General features: G+C 31.5%; 1 protein-coding gene across 2 annotated transcripts in view; it reads left to right on the top strand.

Annotated features, from left to right (window-relative positions):
* The first annotated feature begins 572 nt into the window (after positions 1-572).
* LOC114336872 (porphobilinogen deaminase) overlaps positions 573-25,024 on the top strand; it is a 41,548-nt gene continuing 17,096 nt past the window's right edge. Inside the window, exons 1-7 of one of the 2 annotated variants that reach the window (XM_028287264.2) lie at positions 573-857; positions 977-1,133; positions 1,190-1,262; positions 1,319-1,505; positions 1,560-1,777; positions 7,753-7,959; positions 24,464-24,701. In XM_028287264.2, coding sequence (XP_028143065.1) covers positions 1,086-1,133; positions 1,190-1,262; positions 1,319-1,505; positions 1,560-1,777; positions 7,753-7,959; positions 24,464-24,701 — 971 coding nt within the window. In that variant the 5' untranslated portion in view covers positions 573-857; positions 977-1,085. Of the gene's footprint in view, positions 1,134-1,189; positions 1,263-1,318; positions 1,506-1,559; positions 1,778-7,752; positions 7,960-24,463; positions 24,702-25,024 lie in introns of both variants that reach the window. The other variant, XM_028287263.2, reaches the window with a different exon arrangement.

Genomic DNA, 25,024 nt, shown 5'->3' with positions numbered 1-25,024 from the left:
AGTACTGGTTTTAGTCTTTGCTTTTGGCATATTCTATTTTGTAGGTTTTAGAACTGCGCCATGATATATATGTCATTTTATTGTGTATCACTTAATGACAATGACAAAAAGACAGATTAAAACCAGTACTTCTTTAAATGAAGAAGAGAGTTCTGACGTATTTAAATACAAAAAAGTATTTAAATTTGGAAATACTGCCCCATCAGCCCAGTTAAAAAAATATGAGGTCCATTTCTCCGATTTAAGTTGATATAGGCAACTCAAATTACACGGCCTGTCAAAGTTTCCACCACCTTGTCTGTCTCTCTCTAGGACCTCTCTCTTGTATCGTGGCTGCATTAGTTGTCTTTGTGCCTATTCCATCCGTATTGACAGTTCATTGCCGGTAACACTCATTTAAAACACACGTTCCAAAAGTGAAGTCACTTTTAGGTTTGTTTGTCACCAGAAACATGGCGGTCACGTCAAAAATAACAATGGGTTGCCAGTGGTGGGTGTTCGTTGAAGGTTAAAATTTCATAAAAAATAAAGTAAATCATCATCTAAAATTCGTAATAAAAACATATGTATGTATTGAAACATATGTACGTAATATGAGCAACTTAATAAAACATTTACCGTACACAAATTCTTCATTTTAAATACATTTCATGTTTTTATTTTAAATACTCAATGCATAACAATACCCCAAAGATACGTCGATGATCAAAATCTCTGGTGTCGGTTTGGCTTCACTTTTGGTCATAGGATTACTCGTCCTCTCTCTTTCCTTGTCTAACTAAGAGTCAAACTCATCAAACTCTAACCTACAAATAGATAAAACATGATCACAGTACTGTGAACATGATATAACATAAGTATGTAGAAATTTTTTGTAATTTGTGGTTTAGTATTTGTTATTTATTTTTTATTAAATTCAATTATTTTATTAAAGAATACTGAAACATGAAATTATAATAGAGTTATATTTTTTAAGGATAAGAACTTCAAATAGACAAACAATTATAGGTATTTAAAAATTCAAATTGTAGTGTTTTACATGATATAGCATTTTTTTCTGTCTTAAAATTCAAATTATAGACAACATGAGTGGAGACCATAAAGTTATTCGTGTTGGTTCACGAAAAAGTGAGGTAATTTAATTTTCAAAAACTTTACCTTGCATTTAGTAACATATGTTTAATTTTAGCTAGCTCTTATCCAAACCAGACATGTTATTTCCTTACTTAAAGACTGTTTTCCTGACAAAGAATTTGAAATAGGTAAAACATTCTGTATACATTGGTATATATCAGTGTTTCATTTTGTTTGTTTTTAGTTACTATGAGCACACTAGGTGACAAAGTACTAGATATTGCATTACCAAAAATAGGCGAGAAGTCTCTCTTTACAAAAGAACTGGAAACAGCATTAGCGACAGACTGTGTAGATTTTGTTGTACATTCCTTAAAGGATCTTCCAACTTGTTTGCCATTAGGTATGGCTATTGGTGCTGTATTAACAAGGTACAAAAGTTGTATTAAGTTGTTAGTTTTTATATCTTTGTTTATATTTTTTAGAGAAGATCCCAGAGATGCTTTAGTTCTTCGTAAAGGTTTAACTGGTCTTTCTCTAGAAACATTACCAGAAAATAGTATTATAGGCACATCTAGCTTAAGAAGAACTGCTCAATTAGCAAAAAAGTATCCCCATCTGATAGTAGAAAACATAAGAGGGAATCTTAATACTAGACTAAAAAAGTTAGATGACTTGGAGCATTATCAAGCTATAATATTAGGTAGGTCATATAAAATTATAAATAGCTTTCTAATTAGCGTTCAGTTACTGGCACAGTGTGTCAAATCAGCCTTGTAAATAGCTTTCAGTAAGTCTGATTGTACTAGGGATTTGATATTTGGAATAAGTAATATAATGTTGACACAAATGCATAATATACAAAATTATATGATCATATACTCATTAAATAATACGGTATGCAGCAAAATAAACAGTACTGAAATGAGTATGCCTCAAATTTATATTTGTAGGTTTCTGAATGTTGTAACATATGTGAATGTAATGTAAATGTTAGGTACTTCAGGACAATTCTCAATTCAAATCAACAATTTGGTTTGTTTTCTGTTTTTTCAATAAAAACAATAAAATACGGTTTTTTCCAAAACAAACATTGATGACACATAAAAATACATTAGCCTAAAAAGTTTTTACTGTACCAGAGGTAAAGTTATTCAAGAAACTTGAAATGTTCAAGGTGACCTGGATTTTATGATTGTGAGTGTAGAATGTTGTTCGGGATTAAAAACTAGATAGTATAAAAAATATTGTGAACCATATCTCTTACGCGAACTTCATATTTTTTACATACCTCATATAAAATTGATAAAATTACAATTGCATCCGAATTTTTAGATTTTAGACCATGCAGAAGTTTTTATAAAGAATAACTTTGTTCGTAAAATTAATAATAACGGAATTATCATAAATAAAAATAATGTTGGGTATTTTTTTATATAAAATTAATAATAAAACATTTTTTCATATGGTGCCAACTTAGAGGGACATATTGTATAAATAATCATTCATTTTAGTACTGTTTATTTTGCTGCATACTGTATAATTGTACACAATTTTGCAAAAGCATATTAAATAATTATTTACTGACCCATATTTTCGGACCCGGTGTTTTGGACTGCGCGTGAGTATTTTTTCACAAAAAGTTGGGGCTAGCAACGGAGGGTTAATAGATGGTTATTAGTTTTATGCCCTACTTCATTAAATTAATATTCTCTTAAAAATAAATTCTTTTTTAGAATAGCACAGTTTTTAAATATTTTCATCCCATTATATCACCCTTCTATTGTTTTGTTTTAGGTTTTTCTTTAAACTCCCCCCAACTAAGTTACTTACCTGAAAGATCTTCACATCATTGTAATCTTCATTGTAGTTTTAACTTTTCTTTATTTTAATTTTTCATATTTTATAAATATTTCCATTACATCCTCATTTCCATTCATGTCATTTTGTGAAGGTCCTTCATGAGTTTGCTTTAAGGTCCCTTATGTTGTCCCTTCACCGTGAATAGCTGATACAAAAAAAAATTGTAAACAATGTTGTATGTTCACGGTCATACCTCATCTCTGTTTTAAGGAATTGTAAAAAGAGCTTTGTGCTATATTATTATTCTTACTATGTAATATTAGTATTATATTATATTCTTAACCACTTGATATAATACAAAATGTTTTTTTAAACCTGCTGAAGGTATGAAATAGTTATTTTTCTACAACCACTATTCAAAGTGCACTTTTCTGCACGGTTTTATGTTAGCAAACTTGATATTTTCTCACAGTATAAGATATTTGACATTAGTGTGCAGAAAAGTGACGTTTCTGTGCCGCAAAGTTCTTTTCTGCACAGTTGACTACCTCATTCTGAGTAACGTTATATTCTGTTTACATCCGTGGACTACCGCATTCTGAGTAACGTTATATTCTGTTTACATCCGTGGTTAAACTTTAGACAAATATATAACCTATAAGACAATTATTATATTTAACTATAGCATAGAAACTAAATTATGGATGTTACAACTGTTTTATTTTACAATTTTATTCTTATTAAACATTTTATAATTATCAAATAACCAATAAGGATTTAGCAACCTGTGCAAGAGACGTCGAATGAAGTAGGTTTTGTGTAAATCCGTGACTGCATAAATATAATGTCAATAATGTGTAATAATTGTTTAAATTTAAACAAATTAAGGCAGTGCATTAATTTTTTAACTGATTTCTGTGCAATTTATTTAGGTATAAGGAATTTAAATTGATTAGTAGGTATTAATTAAATACAGTTTAAAATTTATCACATAGGTACCTATTATAATTAATCGTCGTTTGGAAATTGTGATTTTTATTTTTAGGAAAAACTGTGCTTGTAGAAAAAGTATAGTGTAAAACACGTGCAGAAAGGTAATTTCTGCACTTGTTGCACAATATACTATTATGATATAAGTGTTAAAAGTACACATTTAAGGCACATGTGAAAGTTTGCAGAATGAGCGATAGCGAGTTCTGCAATTCACATGAGTGCCTTAAAAATGTACTTTTTAACACGCATATCATACAATATTTTTTCTACAAACGTAATTACAGGACAATATCTACAAAAACTTGTACTTTAACTTGACTGACATTCCATTTTTATATTTTTTTGACATTACATCAAAATTGTCAATACGAATTGCAGTGCCATAAAAATTTTAAAGCACTAGTGCCTTAAAGTAGCATTTTTAACCCTCGTATGGAGTGCTAATAATTGCATTTTTAACACGGTTGTAGAAAAAATATTTTAAATTTAAAATTAAACTCAATTCTTCCAAAATGTGTTTTGTAAGTCAAGGTACTATAATTTTATTTTGGTTTTTACTGTGAATTATTTATTGTTAGTAAACACTTGCTTTAGCATTGAGTGTTTTATTCTCATTATCATTTAAATTGAATCTATTCTATCATAATATGGTAAAGGCATATTATGATAGATAGTAGAGGTACTTATGGATTTTGACAGGAGCTATGAGTCATGTCCATTCAGTACACAAGTTTACATTGCAAGGTTATAGCTTTTGTCAAAATCCATTACCTCTAGTATTCTTCTTTTTTTTGTTTTGTAAAGGAGCTATTTTTCTAGTATTTTCGGTTTCTTAATTTTGTCTTCCAGTTTGTTTTTTCTAATATCTTTAAGCACCATTCAATTGTTTTCGACTACTTATCTCCTTTTTTCCTAATACCTATTTTTAAGTATAGACCTTGCCATCTGGTGTTTTTTAATGGTGTATGGTATTAAATTAAAATTTTGAGCTGTGACTTATTTTATCATGTCCAATTTCCATTCTCAATTTTTATGTTAGTTTTTATCCTTGTTTCTTCTGAATTTTATTTTATGTTTATTAAATTTTATATGGTAGGTATTTATCTGTTAGTGACACTCCTTTAAAATTATCAAACCACTTATATTATACAAATGATGTTGATTATGTAAGTCAATGTTTATTTAATAGGTTCCACATGTCAAGTAGCCATCCTTTTAAATATATAGATTTATCTTGAAGTTGAGATTATGTTGTACAGATATTTAGTATCATTTTATTTTTCATATAGTTTTAAATAATTAAACAATATCAATGAATTTGCTATAAAATTATAAACCAAACATCATTTCAGCTGTAGTGCATGTTGAAAAGTTACAACTTTGATAAAAAAAATGAAGCATTGAGGATTGAACAGAAAATATTGTCAAGGTAGAAATATATGCCTAAAAAGATATTTATATCCTATTTAGCAGACCAAGTAGAACTGAGTTATTCCCTTTATTTTATTTCAGAATTTATTTTTAATTGGGGATGACAAGCATGTCATCCATGCTTGTTTTTTTATACTGGCTGACTGTTTTGTTTCACTTTGGTTTGCTGTAGTGATATCACTCTTTATGTTATCTCATCTTTGTTCAACTATTGCTACACTCTATTCTTGTGTTATGTTGTCTCCTATTTTGTTGTTCATTATCTATTCAAAGTGATGTTTAAACTTTCATTTTTCTTTTTGTCTATATTTCTTGTTAACAAATGGCTTTTTAAATGTCTATAGGTCTATAGTTTTAAATCTTTTTAAAATGTGGTATTAGGAGAGTCGACACTTTGATATGTCTTAGTCCGTTTACATGTGTTTCTGAATTTTTTTTGTCATGATATAATCAGTTTGACTACCTATTAAGGTCGGTACACATATGCGAGCTGAACTGTTCGCGAAGTGTTGGCGTACAGTTTGTTGAAAATATATTTACAGCGAACTCATCACCATCCATGGAAAGCAACGAACCAACTTGTGCGAAGTTTATGTAGATGATTCATTTAATTTGCAATTTGCGTATTAATTACATTTAGTTTCTCACATTTCTTATCTCTTAAGGTTGATAATATGGGAGTCGAACTGTTCGCGATCCGTTTGTGAACGCTATATTCGTATAATTTGTACGCCGTAACGAACTGCTTGCGAGCTGTTCGTTTGTCGCTCGTCACGAACCACGGCCTGTCAGTTTTTGAGACAAACACAAAGGATATTCGCAGTTAATAAATTTGGATGTCGTTCACAATGATATTTTCTGTTCGTGTCGTCCCATCGAGATTATGTGAATGACGTGTTCCTAAAGGTCTGTACACGTATGCGAGCCGAACTGTTCGCGAACTGCTCTCGTACAGTTCGCTGAAAATATATCTACAGCGAACTTATCGCAAACTTGTGCGAAGTTTATGTGAACGATTCATTTAATTTGTAATTTGGGTATTGATTACTTTGTGTTGTTCTGAAACTATTTGCTTGTGGCATTTTTATAATTAACTATTTAGATGCGAAATAAGCCACAATTAAATTGAAGAAAAATAATTTTATTAACATTTCGACCGCCCAAATCGGGTGTCGTTGTCAAACTACAAAATACTACTAAATTAAACAAACATATTGTTGATTAGTAAAAAATTCTTCTAATAATATTTAATCTGACTCATTTATATCGGCAAATCAGACATATATTATACATTTTAAAGGAGAAGACTTTAAAATGATATTGCCAATATTTATGAGTTGCTTTCCTGGGACAACTTAACTGAAAGATAGTTCATTCGATTACATGAAATCAACCTTAACTCAAGAATATCCGCCACAAAAAAAATCATAGCATGTGATCTGTCTTTCAAGACAACCACATGCAACGGTGACAGTAAAATTCTCGCGTTAGGGATTCTATAGTAAACACGAGGGAAAACCAGGAAAAAACCTCGTGATACTATCCCGACACCGTAAGTATTTTGGGCAACACCCGATTTGGGCGTCGAAACTTTAATAAAATTATTTTTTTCAATTTATTTGTGGCTTATTTCCCATCTAAATAGTTGTTTACTTTGTGTCTCTCACGTTTCTTATTTCTTAAGAAACACGTCATTCACACAATCTCCATGCGACAAGAACAGACGATATCGCTGCGAACGCTGTCCAAATTGAACTGCGAATATCCTTTGTGTTCGTCCCAAAAACCGACAGGCCGCGGCCTGTCTCGGTGATATACATGTATATAAATATATTTTTGTTTGTTTAAACCAGGTGTTGGTGATAACAAACTTTTCTTCTTAGCAGAACTGTACTAGTCTATTTTCCCCTTCAGTTCGTTCCCCAATACTAAACCCTCCAGTAAATTCGGGAGTTATGTCTTCTGCTTCTTTAGGATTGAAATTTCCCATTATCACACAAATTAATGTATTTTTTTTGTATGCTTGTGATATTCAGTACTCGTTTTAATTTAAAGTATTGCTGTTACAAAATTTCGTGAACCTAATTCATTCATTTGGTAACGTCAATATATGAACGAAACGATTGAATCCGACATTACTGAAAATATCAGGGTGCAGATGTCGCGGCAATTCGCAGCAAATAAAATAGTCGTATGTTTTTAGACTTTATTTTATTTCGGTTATACATACGCATTTTCAAGGTTCACGAGGTTTTGCACCAACTTTAAAAGGCATCCATTTTACTGTTACTTGTAGGAGCATATACTTTTATCAAGTACATCTTACTTTTAATAGTTATCATCATTATCCGGTTTAAAAGAGGGACGAACTTATATAATAGTTTTCTTTTTTATATTATTATTCTATAGCAAGTAATAGAACATTTCTAATAATCTTTTTTAATATTTTAGCTGCTGCTGGACTCAAACGGATAGGTTGGGAAGAGAGAATATCAAAAATTTTAATAGAAGATGACTTACTGTATGCAGTTGGCCAAGGAGCACTAGCTGTAGAGTGTAGAGCTGATAATGAAGAAATCATTAACCTACTTCAACCACTGTATGACTTAGAAACAGCATTACAAGTTGCAGCAGAAAGGAGTTTTTTAAAAACCCTAGGTACATGCTGTTGACACCCTATATAAACATTGTTGTCAGTAAAAACTACATAATGACTGAAAATGCGAAATAAAGTCTGCAATGCGAAAATCAATCACATATTTTTAACGTAATGTATAAAATCATTATTTTTGGTACTGTTTAGTTTCATAGTTTGTACAATTTTGATTATCGGCCATTATTACTAAAATGTAGCAAATATTTGATCGCTTGTGGTACTTTTACATTTTTTTAGTCCATTTTCTCTTTACATGGTTGTACTAAAAATACTATTAAGGGATATTTTAGCTTTTTGTTTTGATTTTTGTTATTTTTAGATTTTGTGTTGATGATATTTTAGTCTTCTATTGTTTATTATTTCGCATATAACATTATTTATTTATAAATCTCTGGGAATTGTATTTATAATTAAATTGTATTTATATGGGATTAAACCATAATTGATTTTAATGAAAATTACATTTTACTTTTGTTTTTGACGCTTCGACTTCAAACCCGGAAATCGTTTTCAAAGATATAAATTAAGAATCAACAAATGGTTAACCTCTAGATTTTAGATGTTTATCATTGGCGCTAAGATATAGGTAAACAATTTCTTAATATATATTTTTGAAAACTATTTCCGGATTGGAAGTCAAAATTTCAAAAGCAAGTTAATGTAAAATGGAATTTTCATTACAATCAATTCGTCGGCTTAGGGCACAAAAATATAATTACATTTTTCCCGTTTTGAGATATCTACACCATTACACTTACCTTAGTGAGTTCTTTTGCGTGACACAAAACTGTATCTCTCTGAACACCTTAAACCTCAGTATGGTGTATTCCACGAATATACGATGTTTTGAATTACCACGACAACGAATATTTTAGTGTGCAACATAAGAAGTACGAAAGTATTTTGCTCTAATAATTACTCCAATAAACAACAATATAATTTGCAATTTACTTTCGTTCTTCATATTTTGCACAGTAAAATATTCGTTGCCGCGATAATCCGAGGGTCGTATATTCGTGGAATGGGGTATAAGGAGTTTTCGTAACTACATTTCTTACCAATCTTTTAAGGTCAGAAATATCAGTGGTGTTATATTTCTGTGATACTATGTTTTCATACTATAAATAAGCTGATATTGAGTTACATTTTTGTTGTGTGTGTGTGTGTATGCTCCTCAAACAGGTCTGGGTGAGAATGAAAGAAGAGCTTTCTATGACCAATTAGGAGACGTACTGAGTGATATTCCAGCAGAGGAGAAAGTTATAATAGGAGGTGATTTCAATGCACATGTGGGCCAAGCCAAGACAGGATATGAAACAACACATGGGGGATTAGGCTTTGGAACCAGAAATAAAGCTGGAGATGACATGCTAGAATTAGCAACAGCATTGGATATGGCGATTGTTAACACATTCTTTAAAAAGAGAGAAACTCAACTACAAAACCTACAAAAGTGGACAACATGAATCCCAAATAGACTACTTTATGATAAGGAAAGAAGACATACGTGAATGCAAGGACTGCAAGGTAATAGTTAGTGAGACAGTAAGCCAACAACATAAGCTGCTTGTTCTGGACATCAAAGTAAAAAGTGAAACTAAACAAAAATATCGGAGAGGACCACAAAAAATCAAGTGGTGGATACTAAAAGATGAGAAGGAAGGTCTATTCAGGGAAAGAATAGTAGAAAAAATATGTTGGAACATGAAAGGAAGCCCTAACACAATTTGGAGAAAAATGGCCAATATTATTATAGAGACGGCTATTGAAATACTTGGGAAAACGTCAGGAAAGAAGTTTGATGATAAAGAGACTTGGTGGTGGTCAAATGAAGTACAAGGAAAAATAAAAGAGAAGGGAAAATTATATAAAAAGTGGCAAGAAACCAGATCGGACATAGATCTTCAAAACTATATGGTCGCCAAAAAGGAAGCGAAAGTAGCAGCACCAAAAGCTAAAGCAGAAGCGTATTCAAACCTATACGATCAACTTGATACCAGGGAAGGCGAAGCAAAGATATATAAAACAGCCAAACAGAGAGCAAAGAATGCAAGAGATTTTAATCAGATTAGATGTATCCGAGGTGAAAATAATAAAATACTAATTCACGAAAAGGATGTCAAAAAGAGATGGAGAAATTATTTTGACAGTCTATTAAATGAAGAATTTGACAGACAGCTTGTGGAGTTAATGGAGACAGTAACAGCAATGGTTACCAGAATAACAAACGAGGAAGTGGCTCAAGCGCTTCAAAAAATAAAGAAAGGAAAAGCAGTCGGACCAGATGATATTCCTGGGGAAGTATGGAGAGCATTGGGAGAGACAGGAACAAGTTGGCTAGCAGGTCTATTTAATAGAATTATGAAAGTTGGACAAATGCCAGACGAATGGAGAAGCAGTATATTAGTACCTGTCTACAAAACCAAGGGAGACATACAACAATGCACAAACTACAGGGCTATAAAACTACTTAGCCACTCCATGAAAATATGGGAGAGAGTAATTGATAGACGGATACGTGAAGTAACCGAAATATCCGATAATCAATTTGGCTTTATGCAGGGCAGATCAACAACAGATGCAATTTTCATTGTAAGGCAACTGATGGAAAAATACAGGAATAAAGAGACCAATGCTCATATGGTATTCATTGATCTTGAGAAAGCATATGATAGAGTTCCTCGAGAGATTCTGTGGTGGGCACTCAATAAGAAAGGAGTCCCTGGCGAATATGTAGAGATTGTGAGAGATATGTATGAGGGAGTAACAACTAGTGTTAGTACAGGTGTGGGAGAGACTGATAAATTTCAGGTGAAAGTAGGATTGCACCAAGGCTCGGTGGTTAGTCCTTATTTATTCTCATTAGTTTTGGACCAGATAACAGCAAAACTACAGGGTAGTATTCCATAGTGCCTAATGTATGCTGATGATGTAGTGTTAATAGGAAATAGTGAAAGAGATTTAGAACAAAAACTGGAACAGTGGAGACAAGCTCTGGAGGAAAAAGGTTTAAAACTTAGTAGGAGAAAAACAGAGTATTTGGAATGTTCATTTAAAGATGGAGTTACTACAAATAAAATGGCATCTTTGGATAGTGAAATGATTGTGAAAAGTAATAGTTTTAAGTACCTAGGATCGGTATTACAGCGTAATGGAGAAATAGATGGAGATGCATGCAGTAGAATTAGGGCTGGATGGATGAAGTGGAAAGAAGCGAGTGGTGTGTTGTGTGACAGAAAAATTCCAATGAAGCTGAAGGTAAAATTCTATAAAACAGCCATAAGACCGGCTATGATGCACGGAACTGAATGTTGGGCAGTGAAAAAGAAAGAGGAACAACGAATGCATGTGGCGGAGATGAGAATGCTTAGATGGGTGAGTGGAGTGACAAAGAAGGATAAAATTAGAAAGGAGTATATTAGAGGAAGTCTAGGTATGGCACCAATTGATGTCAAAATGAGAGAGCATAGGTTAAGATGGTTTGGTCATGTTCAACGTCGAGACGTTAATCACCCAATACGAATAATAGCTGAAGTGCAGATTCCTGGAAGGAGTAGAAGAGGAAGACCAAAGAAGACCTGGGGGTGACGATAAGGCAGGACATGTTGGTAAAAGGGATTAACATTGATATGACCCAAGATAGAATTGTGTGGAAAAATGCAATTAGGGAAGCCGACCCCGCATAGGGATAAAGCAAAGAGAATGATGATGATAGAGTTACATTTTTGTGGCATAAATTTTATTGCACTGATGGTGTTGCAGGTGGCCACAGTGGATTTGATAATTTGTTTTGTATGTTTGGCAGCGTGGTCCGTTGAAAATCCAGTTCTGTTACAACTGTGAATGCGTCAACACTTGAATCACTTGATGATTTCATCGGCTAGGGACACAAAATTGTATCTCAAAAATGACTACTTTTCAGCTGAGCGTATTTAAGGTTAAAAAAAATGATGTGCATTTTTTAATGAACTACAGTTTATTCTCATTTTTTTTCGAATTATTAATCTTAGAAATGTTTACTTTACGGTAATACAATCATACTCAATAATGGATAAATTGTGGTCTCAAAATAACAATTAGATAAAGTAACGGCGATTCATTTTTGTGTCCCTAACTGAAAAGTCTATTATTATAGAGACTTACGTACTGTTGTGTATCAATAATTTATTTGTAATTCTTTGTTGCTGTAGCATTATAATCTAATTTCACAACTGAGGGTTATATGAAGGACCAAGGCCAATAAAAGAGGAAAATATAAGGATTTAGAAGAGCTCTGCAGTAAAGGCGTTATTCTTTCCCTGTATCATCTCTTCTATAAGTCTTTGTTCACCAACCATAAGGACAATCAATCAGATGTGCACAGTGATTGACATAATTCAAATTAATGTTTGAAAATGTTTTTAAAACTTATGTTTAATTAAAAAAAAAAACAAATGAAAAACTGTTTATTACGGTCGATTACCTACTTTTATTTTGTAATTCAGAACAAAAAATTTGAGAATAAACTACAGATTATTACAAAATGCAAATAATTTTTTTAACCTTATAAATAAGCTCTGCTAAAAAGTAGTCATGTTTAATGCCACACGCCACAAGAAAAGAGTTTCAGTACCCCTTTATGGCTTGGGTATTGTTACATTTCAATAATGTATCTATTACCATGTGCATTTTTTTAAATAATCACATACTGTTTACAACTATTCAAAATTCATAATATTTTCAGTTTTCCATTGCTTCTTTTACAACTCTCCTCCAGGTTTCTCTTTTCAGTGAATTATTTGATATTAAGTTAAAGTGTTTATTTATGTTTTACAACTAAATTTTTTATTGTACACAATTTTTATCATTCTATTTTTTTCATTCTTCCCACATATCTCAATCTTATTATAATATGTGCTTTTATTATTTATTAGAATATTTTTTTATCTTAGATTAATTAGATATTACGGTTAATAATTTGTTTCTTTGTTCCTCTTCGCTATTCTGCTGCCTATTTATTTCACTATCTCTTTACAATATCCTCTCACATTTCAAATTCTTCCTTAATTTTTTTAGAAGCCACGTTTAACTTGCATATGTTATTGTCGCTTTTATTAGGGTTCTATATATTTTTTATTCGTTTTTACTCGGGATATATTTGGATTTCATAAATTTTCTCACCATTTAATATTTATCCAATTTACTTCTACAATTGCAGATATTATTTTTTATCCCTTTTGTTACTTGTACCTCCCGATATGTATATTAGTATATCTTTTCAAATTTATACTTCGCTCCTTTTCTTATTTGTCTTCTTCTTCTTCTTCACGTGCCATATCAGAATTATCCGACGTTGGCGATCACCATTGCGAAGGATTCTCGATTTTCTGCAATATGGAATAATTGTCCTGCATTTGATATCTGAGTCCATTCACGAATGTTTTGTAACCAAGAAACTTGTTTTCTTCCTACATCTCTACAGCCCTCTATTTTGCCTTTAAGGATCAGTTGTAATATTTTATATCCCCTCCCTATATGTCCCAGATAAGACATTTTTCGATGTTTAACAGTTTTTAGCAGTTCTCTATCTTTGTTGACCCTCCTTAGTACTTCTTCATTAGTTTTTCTTGCTGTCCAAGGTATCTTTAATAATAATAATAATAATAATAATATTTATTGGATGGAATAATATTTAGGATGTCAAGCCCAAGAAACCATCCAACATCTTACAGGGGGCTGACAGGCATTTGCTGCAACTGAGTACAAGGAACGGCATGACGCAGTGGGAAAAATCCTTCATCAGGAGATAGCTATCAAGCTGGGACTTCTCCAAACCGACCATCTCCCATATTATCAATACGTCCCTGAGAGTATGCTTGAGGATGGCAACTACAAGCTATACTGGGACCGCACTGTACTCACAGACCAAACAGTGGCGCATAATAGACCAGATCTCGTATTAGTCAATAAATTAACGAGACAAACAACCCTCATTGATGTGGCGATTCCTAACAACAATAATCTACGTACTAAATTTACTGAAAAGATCGCCAAGTACAGAGATCTGGAAATTCAAACACGGAGACAATGGAGAATGCAAAGTACCCAGACGATACCGATTATTATGTCTACTACTGGAGTCATTCCGAAGACCCTCCTCGAAAGCATAAAAAAGCTGGGTCTTAATGAACATCTTTATAAGACCATGCAGAAAGCAGTACTACTCGCAACGGCCAGATGTGTACGAAAATTTCTGGGAGATACACCTGCATACCAAGTCACCTAGGGCTCGAAAACACAGAAAGAGTCCCACCAGAGCTCAATCCTTTTGATACCGTAGGTATCTGGGATGAGTCAATTTTCCCCTTAGAGGGAGTGTCAGCCGTATGGCTAAATCTGAATATTTATTCGTCCTTTAAGACATACAATGTATAGGACATGTCATTAGTTTTACAAACAAACAAACAATAAAATTAATACATTTATAAATTTTATAAACATTTGAAGGTAGATAGAATTAATAACATTCAGGTAATATTTCTGTCCGAAACAAACTCTTCCAAGTATAATAACATTTGGTAAGCAATAAGCTTTTAATGGATTTCTTAAAGAAATATTTATTCATTGTTCTATATTTTTTTGGTAAAACGTTAAACAATCGAATGCTCATATACTTTACTGACATTTCAAATTTACTCGATCTATGACCAGGTACACTCAGCAAATCGCCACCTCGCGTCGAATAATTGTGGAAACTAGAATTTCTGTCATACGTATGAATATTATCAACAGCATATAGTAACATTCTGAAGATATAAATACATGGAAAACTTAAAATATTATTCTTAATAAATATGAGCTTACAGCTCTCAAGAGGTCTAATTCCAAACATTTTTCGTATTATACGTTTTTGTGTTATAAATATTCTGTCACTGTTGACTGCATTCCCCCATAAAACTATGTTGTAACAAAGTCTACTATAAACAAGGCTATAGTATACATTTAACAGCGCAGAGATGGGCATAATATTTTTAATACGGGATAATGCATAGTACGACTTATTAAGGGACTTACTGAGCATGTCTATGTGAACTGACCATTTTAATTTTGAGTCGAGATGGATACCTAAAAGTTTTGTATGATTTGAGGAATCCAGTAGTACATTGTTAAAACTTAGGTGTAGTACAGGATTTACAGAATTTAAGTTATTAAAATATATTACTTTTGTTTTGTCTACATTTAAAATTAGGTTATTAGATCGACACCAGTCATTAAATCGAGCTAAAAAACTATTGCAAGTAGATGCCAATTTCTCATAGGTCTGTGCTGAGACCACAAGAGAAGTATCATCTGCAAATAACGTCAGGTCCAAAGCATCAAACTGGTTAGATGCATCGTTAATAAACAACAAAAAAATTAGGGGTCCTAATACAGAGCCCTGTGGAACTCCCAGATTAATAAAACGTTCTTCCGAAATAGCTTCATTGATTTTAACACAAATTATCCTATCTGATAGATAATTGATTAGCCGATCTAAAAATATACCTCTAAAACCAATATTATACAGTTTATTGCTAACAAAACGGCTATCAAGACAATCAAAGGCACGGGTTAGATCAAAAAAGAGACCTGCCACATATTCACCTGCGTCCAAAGATCTGTAGACCCTTTCACAAAATCTGCAGGCAGCAGACTGAGTGGATCTACCGGTACGGAAGCCATGTTGACAATCACTTACAATTGTAAATCTACCCAAAAACTCGGACATACGGTTATACACAATTCTCTCAAATACTTTGGAAAGTAGACACAATAAGGAAATAGGTCTATAATTTGAAATGTCTTCCGGATCGTCTTTTTTGTAAATAGGAATAACGAGTGCTTTTTTTAGAATACTTGGAAAGACTCCTTTACCTATTGATAAATTTATCAAATATGCAATGTGGTTTATTATATCAGATGACATAGCCTTTAATACTCTTATCGAGATAGAATCAGGTCCAGTGCTTTTTTTATTTTTTAAATTATTGATCACATTCACTACCTCATTACCAACAACAGGTCTAAAGAAAAAACTGTTTTTAAGAATAGTAGAAGATGTGCAACTATTAGATCGAGAATTCCCAAAATGATTTGACAGTTTCTCTTCGGTTACTGTAGCAAAATAATCACAAAAAACTTCAGACAACTGCTTAGAATCAGTACAACTTTCACCATCTATATTTAATGCTATGTTTCTTTGGAGAGACTTCCTGCCAGTTTCCTTGTTAACAAGATTCCATACAGTTTTATTTTTATTACTTGAATTATTTATCAATTGATCATGGAATTTTAATTTAGATTTTTGTAATAGTTCCGCGTGGTCTTTCTTAATTTTTTTATAATTTGCAAGAGAATTGGCATCTTTTAGTTCTTTATTAAGCCAGTAAGCATTTTTTAAATGAACACTAGACTGCTTAACTTCCGGAGTAATCCATTTTTTATTGCAAGTCTGCTTACTGATATTATACCGTTTTACTGGACAGCAATAATCTAACACATATATTAAACTACTTATAAAATTTTCAAAGGATTTATCAACATTATCGGTTAAATAAATATCGTCAAAGTCAGTTACAGATAGCACAGAAGAAATTTGTTTAAGGTTGTTGTCAGACAAGTCTCTAAAATATTTATAATTAGGCTGGTCATTGGATTTAGTACAGCTACTATTAATGTCTACTACAAATTCCAAACTAATTGCTCTATGGTCACTTAAATGCGCTTCAAAAACATTAGAATTGCATTGAAGTATATTAGCTGTATTGGTTATAATATAATCAATCTTACTGATAGAAATTTGGTTCAAACAATTTGTCGCTACCCTTGTGGGAACCATAGAGGTTATGCTAAGATTGTAGCTCATTAGAACATCGTTAAAAAGAATTTTAAATAAACTATTTTCTAAATAATCAATGTTTAAGTCACCACATATAAAAATATCGTCAACATACCTATTACAGAGTTCAATCGTATAGGAAAACTGCTTCAAAAACAAATAAAAGTCTCCACTGGGAGGCCTGTAGATACTGATGACTGCAACTTTTCTTTCACAAAACATTATTTTTACCGCACTGCACTCATAATGCATCTCCATTAGCATCCGTCTATGAATCCACATTTTCCAATACTTCAATTCTGTTCATGATCGATACTTTTAGCGTCCACACTTCTGCACTATAGAAAAGTACGGACTAAACATAGCACTTAACCATTATTTGTCTTAGTTCTAAACTGAGATGATTATTGCAAAGAAATGACTTCATTTTCATAAAAATAGTTTTAGTCATTGCTATTCTACGTTTTATTTCTATGTCTGGATCTAGTTGGTCCGTTATCGCAGTTCCCAAATATGTCATTTTGTGAATTTTCTCAACTTGGACTCCGTTTAATTGAAGTTTTGCATCGGGATGTGGGTCACGACTAAACACGAAAAATTTGGTTGTGTTTGAGTTTATTTTAATGCCCATTTCCTCTCCTACCTCGTGAATACGATCAAGCAGAATTTGGAGACCTTCAATATTATCTGACAGAATTACTGTATCGTCTGCATATCTAATCACATTAAGTAGTTCTCCGTTGATTTTTATTCCATATGGCTGTCTCTCAAGTGCCTTTTTAAATAACCGAGTAAACATTGAACAATGTTGGCGACAAAATGCAACCTTGTCTAACTCCTCGTTGTATGGAGATTTTATCGGTGTAGTTTTCTCCAATTTTTACGATAGCAGTTTGATTCCAGTACAAATTTTTAATGACACGAATATCCTTGTCATCGATTCCGATATTTTACAGTATTTGCATTAATTTTACATGCTGTACTTTATCGAATGCCTTTTCGAAGTCCACGAAACATGCAAATACATCTTTTCTTTGGTCATTTGTTCTTATTTGTACCTACCTTTAATCCCGCCTCATCTTCTTGACGTGTGTTTTGCATTACCATACAGGTCATAAGAAAATTGATCATACATTTTACTATGATTTTTAGGGATGAACATTTAATTTTAAAAGTGTTCATAATGTTTTTATAAAGTTCCATTTTATGATCTTTAATCATTTATGCTACGTTTTTTCCGTCCATTTTCACCAAAATTCCTTGAAAATAAAATTATTTAAGAAAAACACACAACTTGTTCTCAATAGGGAACTTGCACATAAAAATATTTTTGCATAAAATTGTTAATTTATGTTTAAAAATGATAAATTCAAAATATTACGTCTTAACAATTAATAGTGTACGTACAACAACTGATTATAATTCCGCGCCCGAAATTACCGTTTCAAACAACTTTAAAAGCGCGCGCTTGGGTCTGACGTCACCAACCATGATATTTACCACTGTTCTCGTTTGGCTACTACCTAGTGCCAGACGTGCACTCTGCAGATAATATCTTGTAAAGATTTTCATGCATTCATAATATTATTTTTAGTTTAGGGAAATACATTTTTATTTTACAACTTAGGTATCTCAAATGCCAAATTATATTATAAAATTTGAACAAAATTAAATATCTACATTAATATCATATTTCTTAAAAAATGTAAGTACATAGATACTACTAAAAAATTACTTATAAAAAGAAAAAGAAAGAATGTTTTATTATAATATATAAATATATATTTAGTTTAAAATATGAATTTCATTCTCACATAAAGAAATAAAAAATATTTTATGGATGAAACTTTATTTTATCAAATTTTTATTCCATTTATTTTTAATAATTATTATCAGATCCAAATAGATGCGGGAAAATATTTACACTCCAAAAGTCTTGTGCTATACTAATCAAACTGTCGATAATATCTGCGTCCTATTCTATCCAAATATAAGTAAATTTTGAATTATTTTTAAAGTGTGTATCTGGTACGCAAAATCAACACTTTTTTTTCAAATAGAAACATTATTTGCAACTGTACTTTTGCATTGTACCGGGTGTCCCAATAAGAATGGCTCTCGGCCATATCTCAGGAACCGTTTATAGTAGAGCTTTGAAATAAAAAAATTTATAACAAAAGTTGCCTCAGGAAAAGCCTGGAAATTATTTTCATAATTGTGGGTCCACCGCTAGAGGGCGTAATTGAGAATCAAAAATAAAAAAATCTAAATTTTACAAAATTTTCCTAATGAAGGGGCACTGGAAATCCGATTATTGTATTCTTCATCAAATTTTGCGCATATTTGATTTAACAAGTTTAACTCTACCTTTGCAAATAAGAGGTGGGGGTGAGTGGGAACCTTGTTATGAAAAACTGGCTGTGAGTCCGGTTCTGCTTAATCAAATTTTGCAAACTTGTTGAAGACAGATCTTTTTCGTCAATGTAAAAGTTATGATTTCGAACCAACTTACTGAGTAATATGCCAGCTAGAAGGCGTTATTTAATTTTTTTCAGAAATCTAGTGTTCCTTGGAAAATATTAAATACAAACATGCATTTTTAATACCATATTACAAAATTAGACAAAATTAGCAACAGAATAGCGAAAACCGCATGTTAATACCTTTTTTCTATCTCAAGATATCTTACAAAACGTGTAAATTTAAAAACATAACTGTTACTGTCACCGGTAAACGAAATTCATTAAAAGTAGTGTGCTATGGAAACAACAAAGAAACATTTTCCAGCTGTCAACGTATATTAGGTCTTTTCAACGCTTCTCATTTGTTTCGAGCCTCGTTCATATCTCGTATATTAATATTATACACGGATTATACGGCATATGACAGAGGCTCGAAACAAATGAGAAGCGTTGAAAAGCCCTATTGCAAAGAAATAAAAACAACTATTTAGTGATGACATAAATGTTCAAATTTTTGCCCATCATTTTCGTTGCAAATATTTACTCTTTCAAGAGTAGATTGAACAGCAGTCTCAATTTCTGCTCTCGATATGCTTTGAATGGCGTTTAGTATTCTCTGGATAATGTATTCTAGAGTAGTGTATGATGGGCAACAATTTGAATATTTAGGTCGTCACTAAGTAGTTCTTTTTGTTCTGTGTTATATTTAATTTTAATAGTATTGTTTCCCTTTATATTGTTGTTTTAATTAATTATATTTTTATACGTTGACATCTGGAAAATGTTATTTTGTTTTTTTCCACAGCACACTACTTTTCATTAACTTAGTTTACCGGTGATAGTAACAGTTATGTATAAAATTTACACGTTTCTCGAGATATCTTGAGATAGAAAAAAGGTATCGACATGCGGTTTTCGCTATTCTATTGCTAATTTAATCTAATTTTATAAAGTATGATTAAAAATGCATACTTGTATATAATATTTTCCAAAGAAAACTAGATTTCTGAAAAAAATTAAATAACGCCTCCCAGCTGGCTTATTACTTATTAGGATGGTTCAAAATTATCACTCTTACATTGAAGAAAAAGATCTGTCTTCAACAAGACCCAGTTTTCAAAATTTGATTTAGCAGAACCGGACTTACAGCCATTTTTTCATAACGAGGTTCCCACTCACCCCCACCTCTTATTTGCAAAGGTAGAGTTAAACTTGTTAAATCAAATATGCGCAAAATTTGATGAAGAATACAATAATCGGATTTCCAGTGCCCCTTCATTAGGAAAATTTTGTAAAATTTAGATTTTTTTATTTTTGATTCTCAATTACGCCCTCTAGCGGTGGACCCACAATTATGAAAATAATTTACAGGCTTTTCCTGAGGCAGCTTTTGTTATAAAATTTTTTATTTCAAAGCTCTACTATAAACGGTTCCTGAGATATGGCCGAGAGCCATTCTTATTGGGACACCCGGTACATTGTAACATTGGTTGTCTATTGGTTATTAAATGTTCCAAATACATGTACTTCTGGTCGTAATATTTTGTAATAAACAAAACTAAAACCTATAATTTATAAATATTTTAAATTCATAACAAAGAAGAAAGAAAATAAAAATAACTTAAAAATAAACAAAACTTTTAGTAATAAAAGTCAGAGTCACTAAAAACTATTGTTATAAACAATTTAAACGTGTTTATTAATAATACTTAGGGTGTCTGCGTAACTTTGCACCATATGGGAATCTTTTTTAATATAAATTTTACGAAAAAAAGTCATTCTTTATAAAGTGCTCTGCATAGTCTAAAACCTAAGCTGCAATCATCAGATATCAAATTTTGTCAACAGTATACGAGGTATGTCAAAAAATATTAATTTCGCTCAAGAGCAAACTACCTTTATACTTCAAAATATCAAAAAATTTTATTATGAAAAGTTATTTGTAATTAAAAACCATATTCAAATATGCAATAACAGCCTTCTACATGAAAAAAAAAATTCTGAGATTTTCCTAAATTACCGATTCCGAACATCATTTTTATTTATTAGACATGTAATAACTCTTTTATTAATAATTTTAGGAAAAAAACTTATTCTTCATAAAAATCTGTGCATGGTCTAAACCTCAAGATAAAACCATCAGTTTTCCAAGTTTGTTAATTTTATACGAGGTGTGTCAAATAATATGAATTTAGAAAGAATTCTTTCTAAATTCATATTATTTGACACACCTCGTATAAAATTAACAAACTTGGATAACTGATGGTTGCATCTTGAGGTTTAGACCATGCACAGATTTTTATGAAGAATACCTTTTTTCCTAAAATTATTAATAAAAGAGTTATTACAGGTCTAATAAATAAAAATGATGTTCGGAATCAGTAATTTAGGAAAATCTCAGAAATTTTTTTTCTCGTAGATGGCTGTTATTGCATATTTGAATATGGTTTTTAATTACAAATAACTTTTCATAATAAATTTTTTTGATATTTTGAAATATAAAGGTAGTTTGCTCTTGAGCGAAATTAATATTTTTTGATATACCTCGTATACTGTTGACAAAATTTGATATCTGATGATTGCACCTTAGGTTTTAGACTATGCAGAGCACTTTATAAAGAATGACTTTTTTTCGTAAAATTGATATTAAAAAAGTTTCCCATATGGTGCAAAGTTACGCAGACACCCTGTAATAGGTACCTACTTATTTGCCTCCTCGCATTTCTCCAATAACTTTCACTGCTTTTTATCAAATTTGCCACCTTGAAGACATCAACTACTGTAGATTGTCAGATTAACTTTTTGAAAAACCCTAGTCAGTCATATTATACATTTAAAAACACTTCTTTATAAAGTAGCACTCAAAATGATCAATTTCAACCTTTTTTTGAACTTTTATTTACAATCAACTTCTACATGAGAGTTTTAAGTAAATGTGAATGAATTTGTAAATAATTTCGAAATATCCTAGCGGCTTTGTTGTCGACTCATAGAAATCTTGCAGGTAGACGTGGGTCGTGACGTCAGACCCGTTTATGCGCCTCTGAAGAAATTTCAATTTTATAGCTTTTTCAGTGTCTCGTAATAAGCCTACGGGTTAACAATATTTGTTTTTTTTTGCATGCATGCGTTTTATGATCATGTTGCCTTATATTTTTTATTATTATTTTAATATTTAAAAATATATGCAAGTACCCTATTGCACTGCTACTGAATATATTATTTAATGCTAAGGGTGTGACTTTCGAAGTAACTTAAAACTTCGGTTTCTGTGCTAGTGCAATAATATGCAAATTAGGGCCATCCGAAATTACTTTACTTAGGTATATTAAAGTCAGATCGCTTATCCAATTCTCAATTATACAGGGTGTCCAGAAACTCTACCGACAAACGAAGACAGGAGATTCTTCAGATAATTTTATGATATTTTAACCCAATTCACCTAGTTCGAAAATGCTTCCTAAGGGAGCTAGAGCTCTTTTAAGATGGCGTCTTGTAATTAGTTTTTCTTAAATAACTCCAGTACGCTTCTATTGAAAAAAGCGAAAATTGGTACACATATTTATCTTCCAGAGATAAATCGACTCCATGCATTGCGAATTTCTAGTACCGGTCATAGGCATCCGTTTTGGACAGGGCAACAGTTATTTTATCGTATAACTTTTTTATCTTTAATTTTTAAGCATTTTTGACTCTGGATTATTAAATTGTAAGGTATTCTACAACTAAAATGTACTCTTGTTTTAGGTCGATAAGATACACCGTTTTCTAGAAAAATCGATTTGAAAATTTTTCTTTTTTTTAATTTCCAAAAAAATAATTAAAAAAAATTATTTAGAAATCCGAAAACTGGTATGTTTATTTATATTTCAGAGATAAATCGATTTCATTAATTGCTAATATCTAGTACGGGTTATATGCGTCCGTTTTGGGTAGGTCAACGATTATTTTATTGCATAACATTTTTGTCTTTAATTTTTGACTCGAGATTATTAAGTTATGAGGTATTCTAGTACTAAAAGTTACTCTTGCTTTAAGTTGGTAAAATACACCGTTTTTTTTTTGAAAAAAAATTTCAATTTTTATTCAAATTCAAAAAACGAAAAATTTTTAAATCGATTTTTCTAGAAAACCGTGTGTCCTATCGACTTAAACCAAGAGTACCTTTTAGTACTAGAATACCTTACAATTTAGTAATCCATTGTCAAAAATGCTTAAAAGTTAAAGATAAAAAGTTATGTGATAAAATAACCGTTGCCCTAACCAAAAGGGACGCCTATGATCGGTACTAGAAATTGGTAATGGATGCAATCGATTTATCTATGGAAGATAAATAGGAGTTCTGGAGGTATTTAAGAAAAACTAATTACAAGACGCCATCTTCAAAGAGCTCTAGCTCCCTTAGGAAGCATTTTCGGACTAGGTGAATTGAGCTAAATTATCTTAAAATTATCTGAAGAATCTCCTGTCTTCGTTTGTCGGTAGAGTTTCTGGACACCCTGTATATTATAAATATTCACATCTGTTATACAGTAATTAACGCGTTAATAACCGTCAAAATAACGCAAAAGATGAAAAACATAATACGTTGTGAAATAAAAAGAGATGAAACAGGTAGAGGTGGTAAATTATTGGTATAAACCTATAAATTAACATTACATTACGATATGTATTACCTTTAGACATAAGATGTAGTTAACTGTTATAATATTATACGTCTGACGTTTAGTAAAATATTTTTTAGTTAGTTTTATTATTAGTTTGATTTATATTAATTAAAATGGCTACTAATTAATATTGTTTTACTGGCATCTGTCTTAATTTATTTAATCATCTCTTCTAACATGGGAAATTAAAATGAAAAATGTTTTTCGACGTCATACATATATAACTAAAGTCAACTAGTTCTTAAGCTAATGTATAAAAGTGGGAAATATCGTAATGATGTGTAAATTTATGGGTTTATACTGATAATTTCCCACCTCTACTAGTTTCATCTCTTTTTATTTTACAACGTATTATGTTTTCCATCTTTTGTGTTATTTTGCCGGTTATTAGCGCACTCATCACTGTAGATCCATGCGTAATGTAAATCAAGGAATTAATCTTTTATAAAAAAAATAAAATTATAAAAACAGAAGAATACCTATTGAAATGGTTTATGAAATCATTAAATCTGCATTCTAGGTGGCGGATGTAGTGCTCCTGTAGCTGTGGTCTCAAACCTTAAGGTGGTTAAAGAGAACGAGCTGGATTTATACCTAAAGGGTGCTGTTTGGTCCCTAGATGGCAAGGAAGAAGTAGTGGGTAGTGACAGTATAAGTATTGGAGTGAAAAAAGATTTGCGGTGTGCGCAGTGTCCATATAGAACTATTAAAGTAAAAGATATAGAAAACTTGGAATGTATTAAATGTCCTGTTAATAGGTATGTACTTTTACTGTAATAATTGTTTTTTTTTAATTTAGCAATTTATCGATCTAAATTTACAAAGGATTTTAAAAGTGTAAGATTCATCTTACACATATATTCAAAAGTTATGCATCACCTAAAATTATGCTCATTTTCATAGTAGTTGATTTTTTAGTGAATATATTAACAGATTTCGCTATTTTTTTTGTTGAATTTGTTCTTTTTTGAACTTATACCGAGTGGAAAAAAGAAATGTTTTTCTTATGTTAAGTTTAAGACACCCTGTAGGGAGGACAAGGTATGGGTATACATCGAAATCGTATTGTAGTCTTATGTTT

This window comes from Diabrotica virgifera, chromosome 1 (genome assembly GCF_917563875.1).
Source record: "Diabrotica virgifera virgifera chromosome 1, PGI_DIABVI_V3a".
Taxonomy (NCBI): Eukaryota; Metazoa; Arthropoda; class Insecta; order Coleoptera; family Chrysomelidae; genus Diabrotica; species Diabrotica virgifera.
Note: the sequence above shows the minus strand (reverse complement) of the source record. Positions and strands in the feature narration are given on the sequence as shown.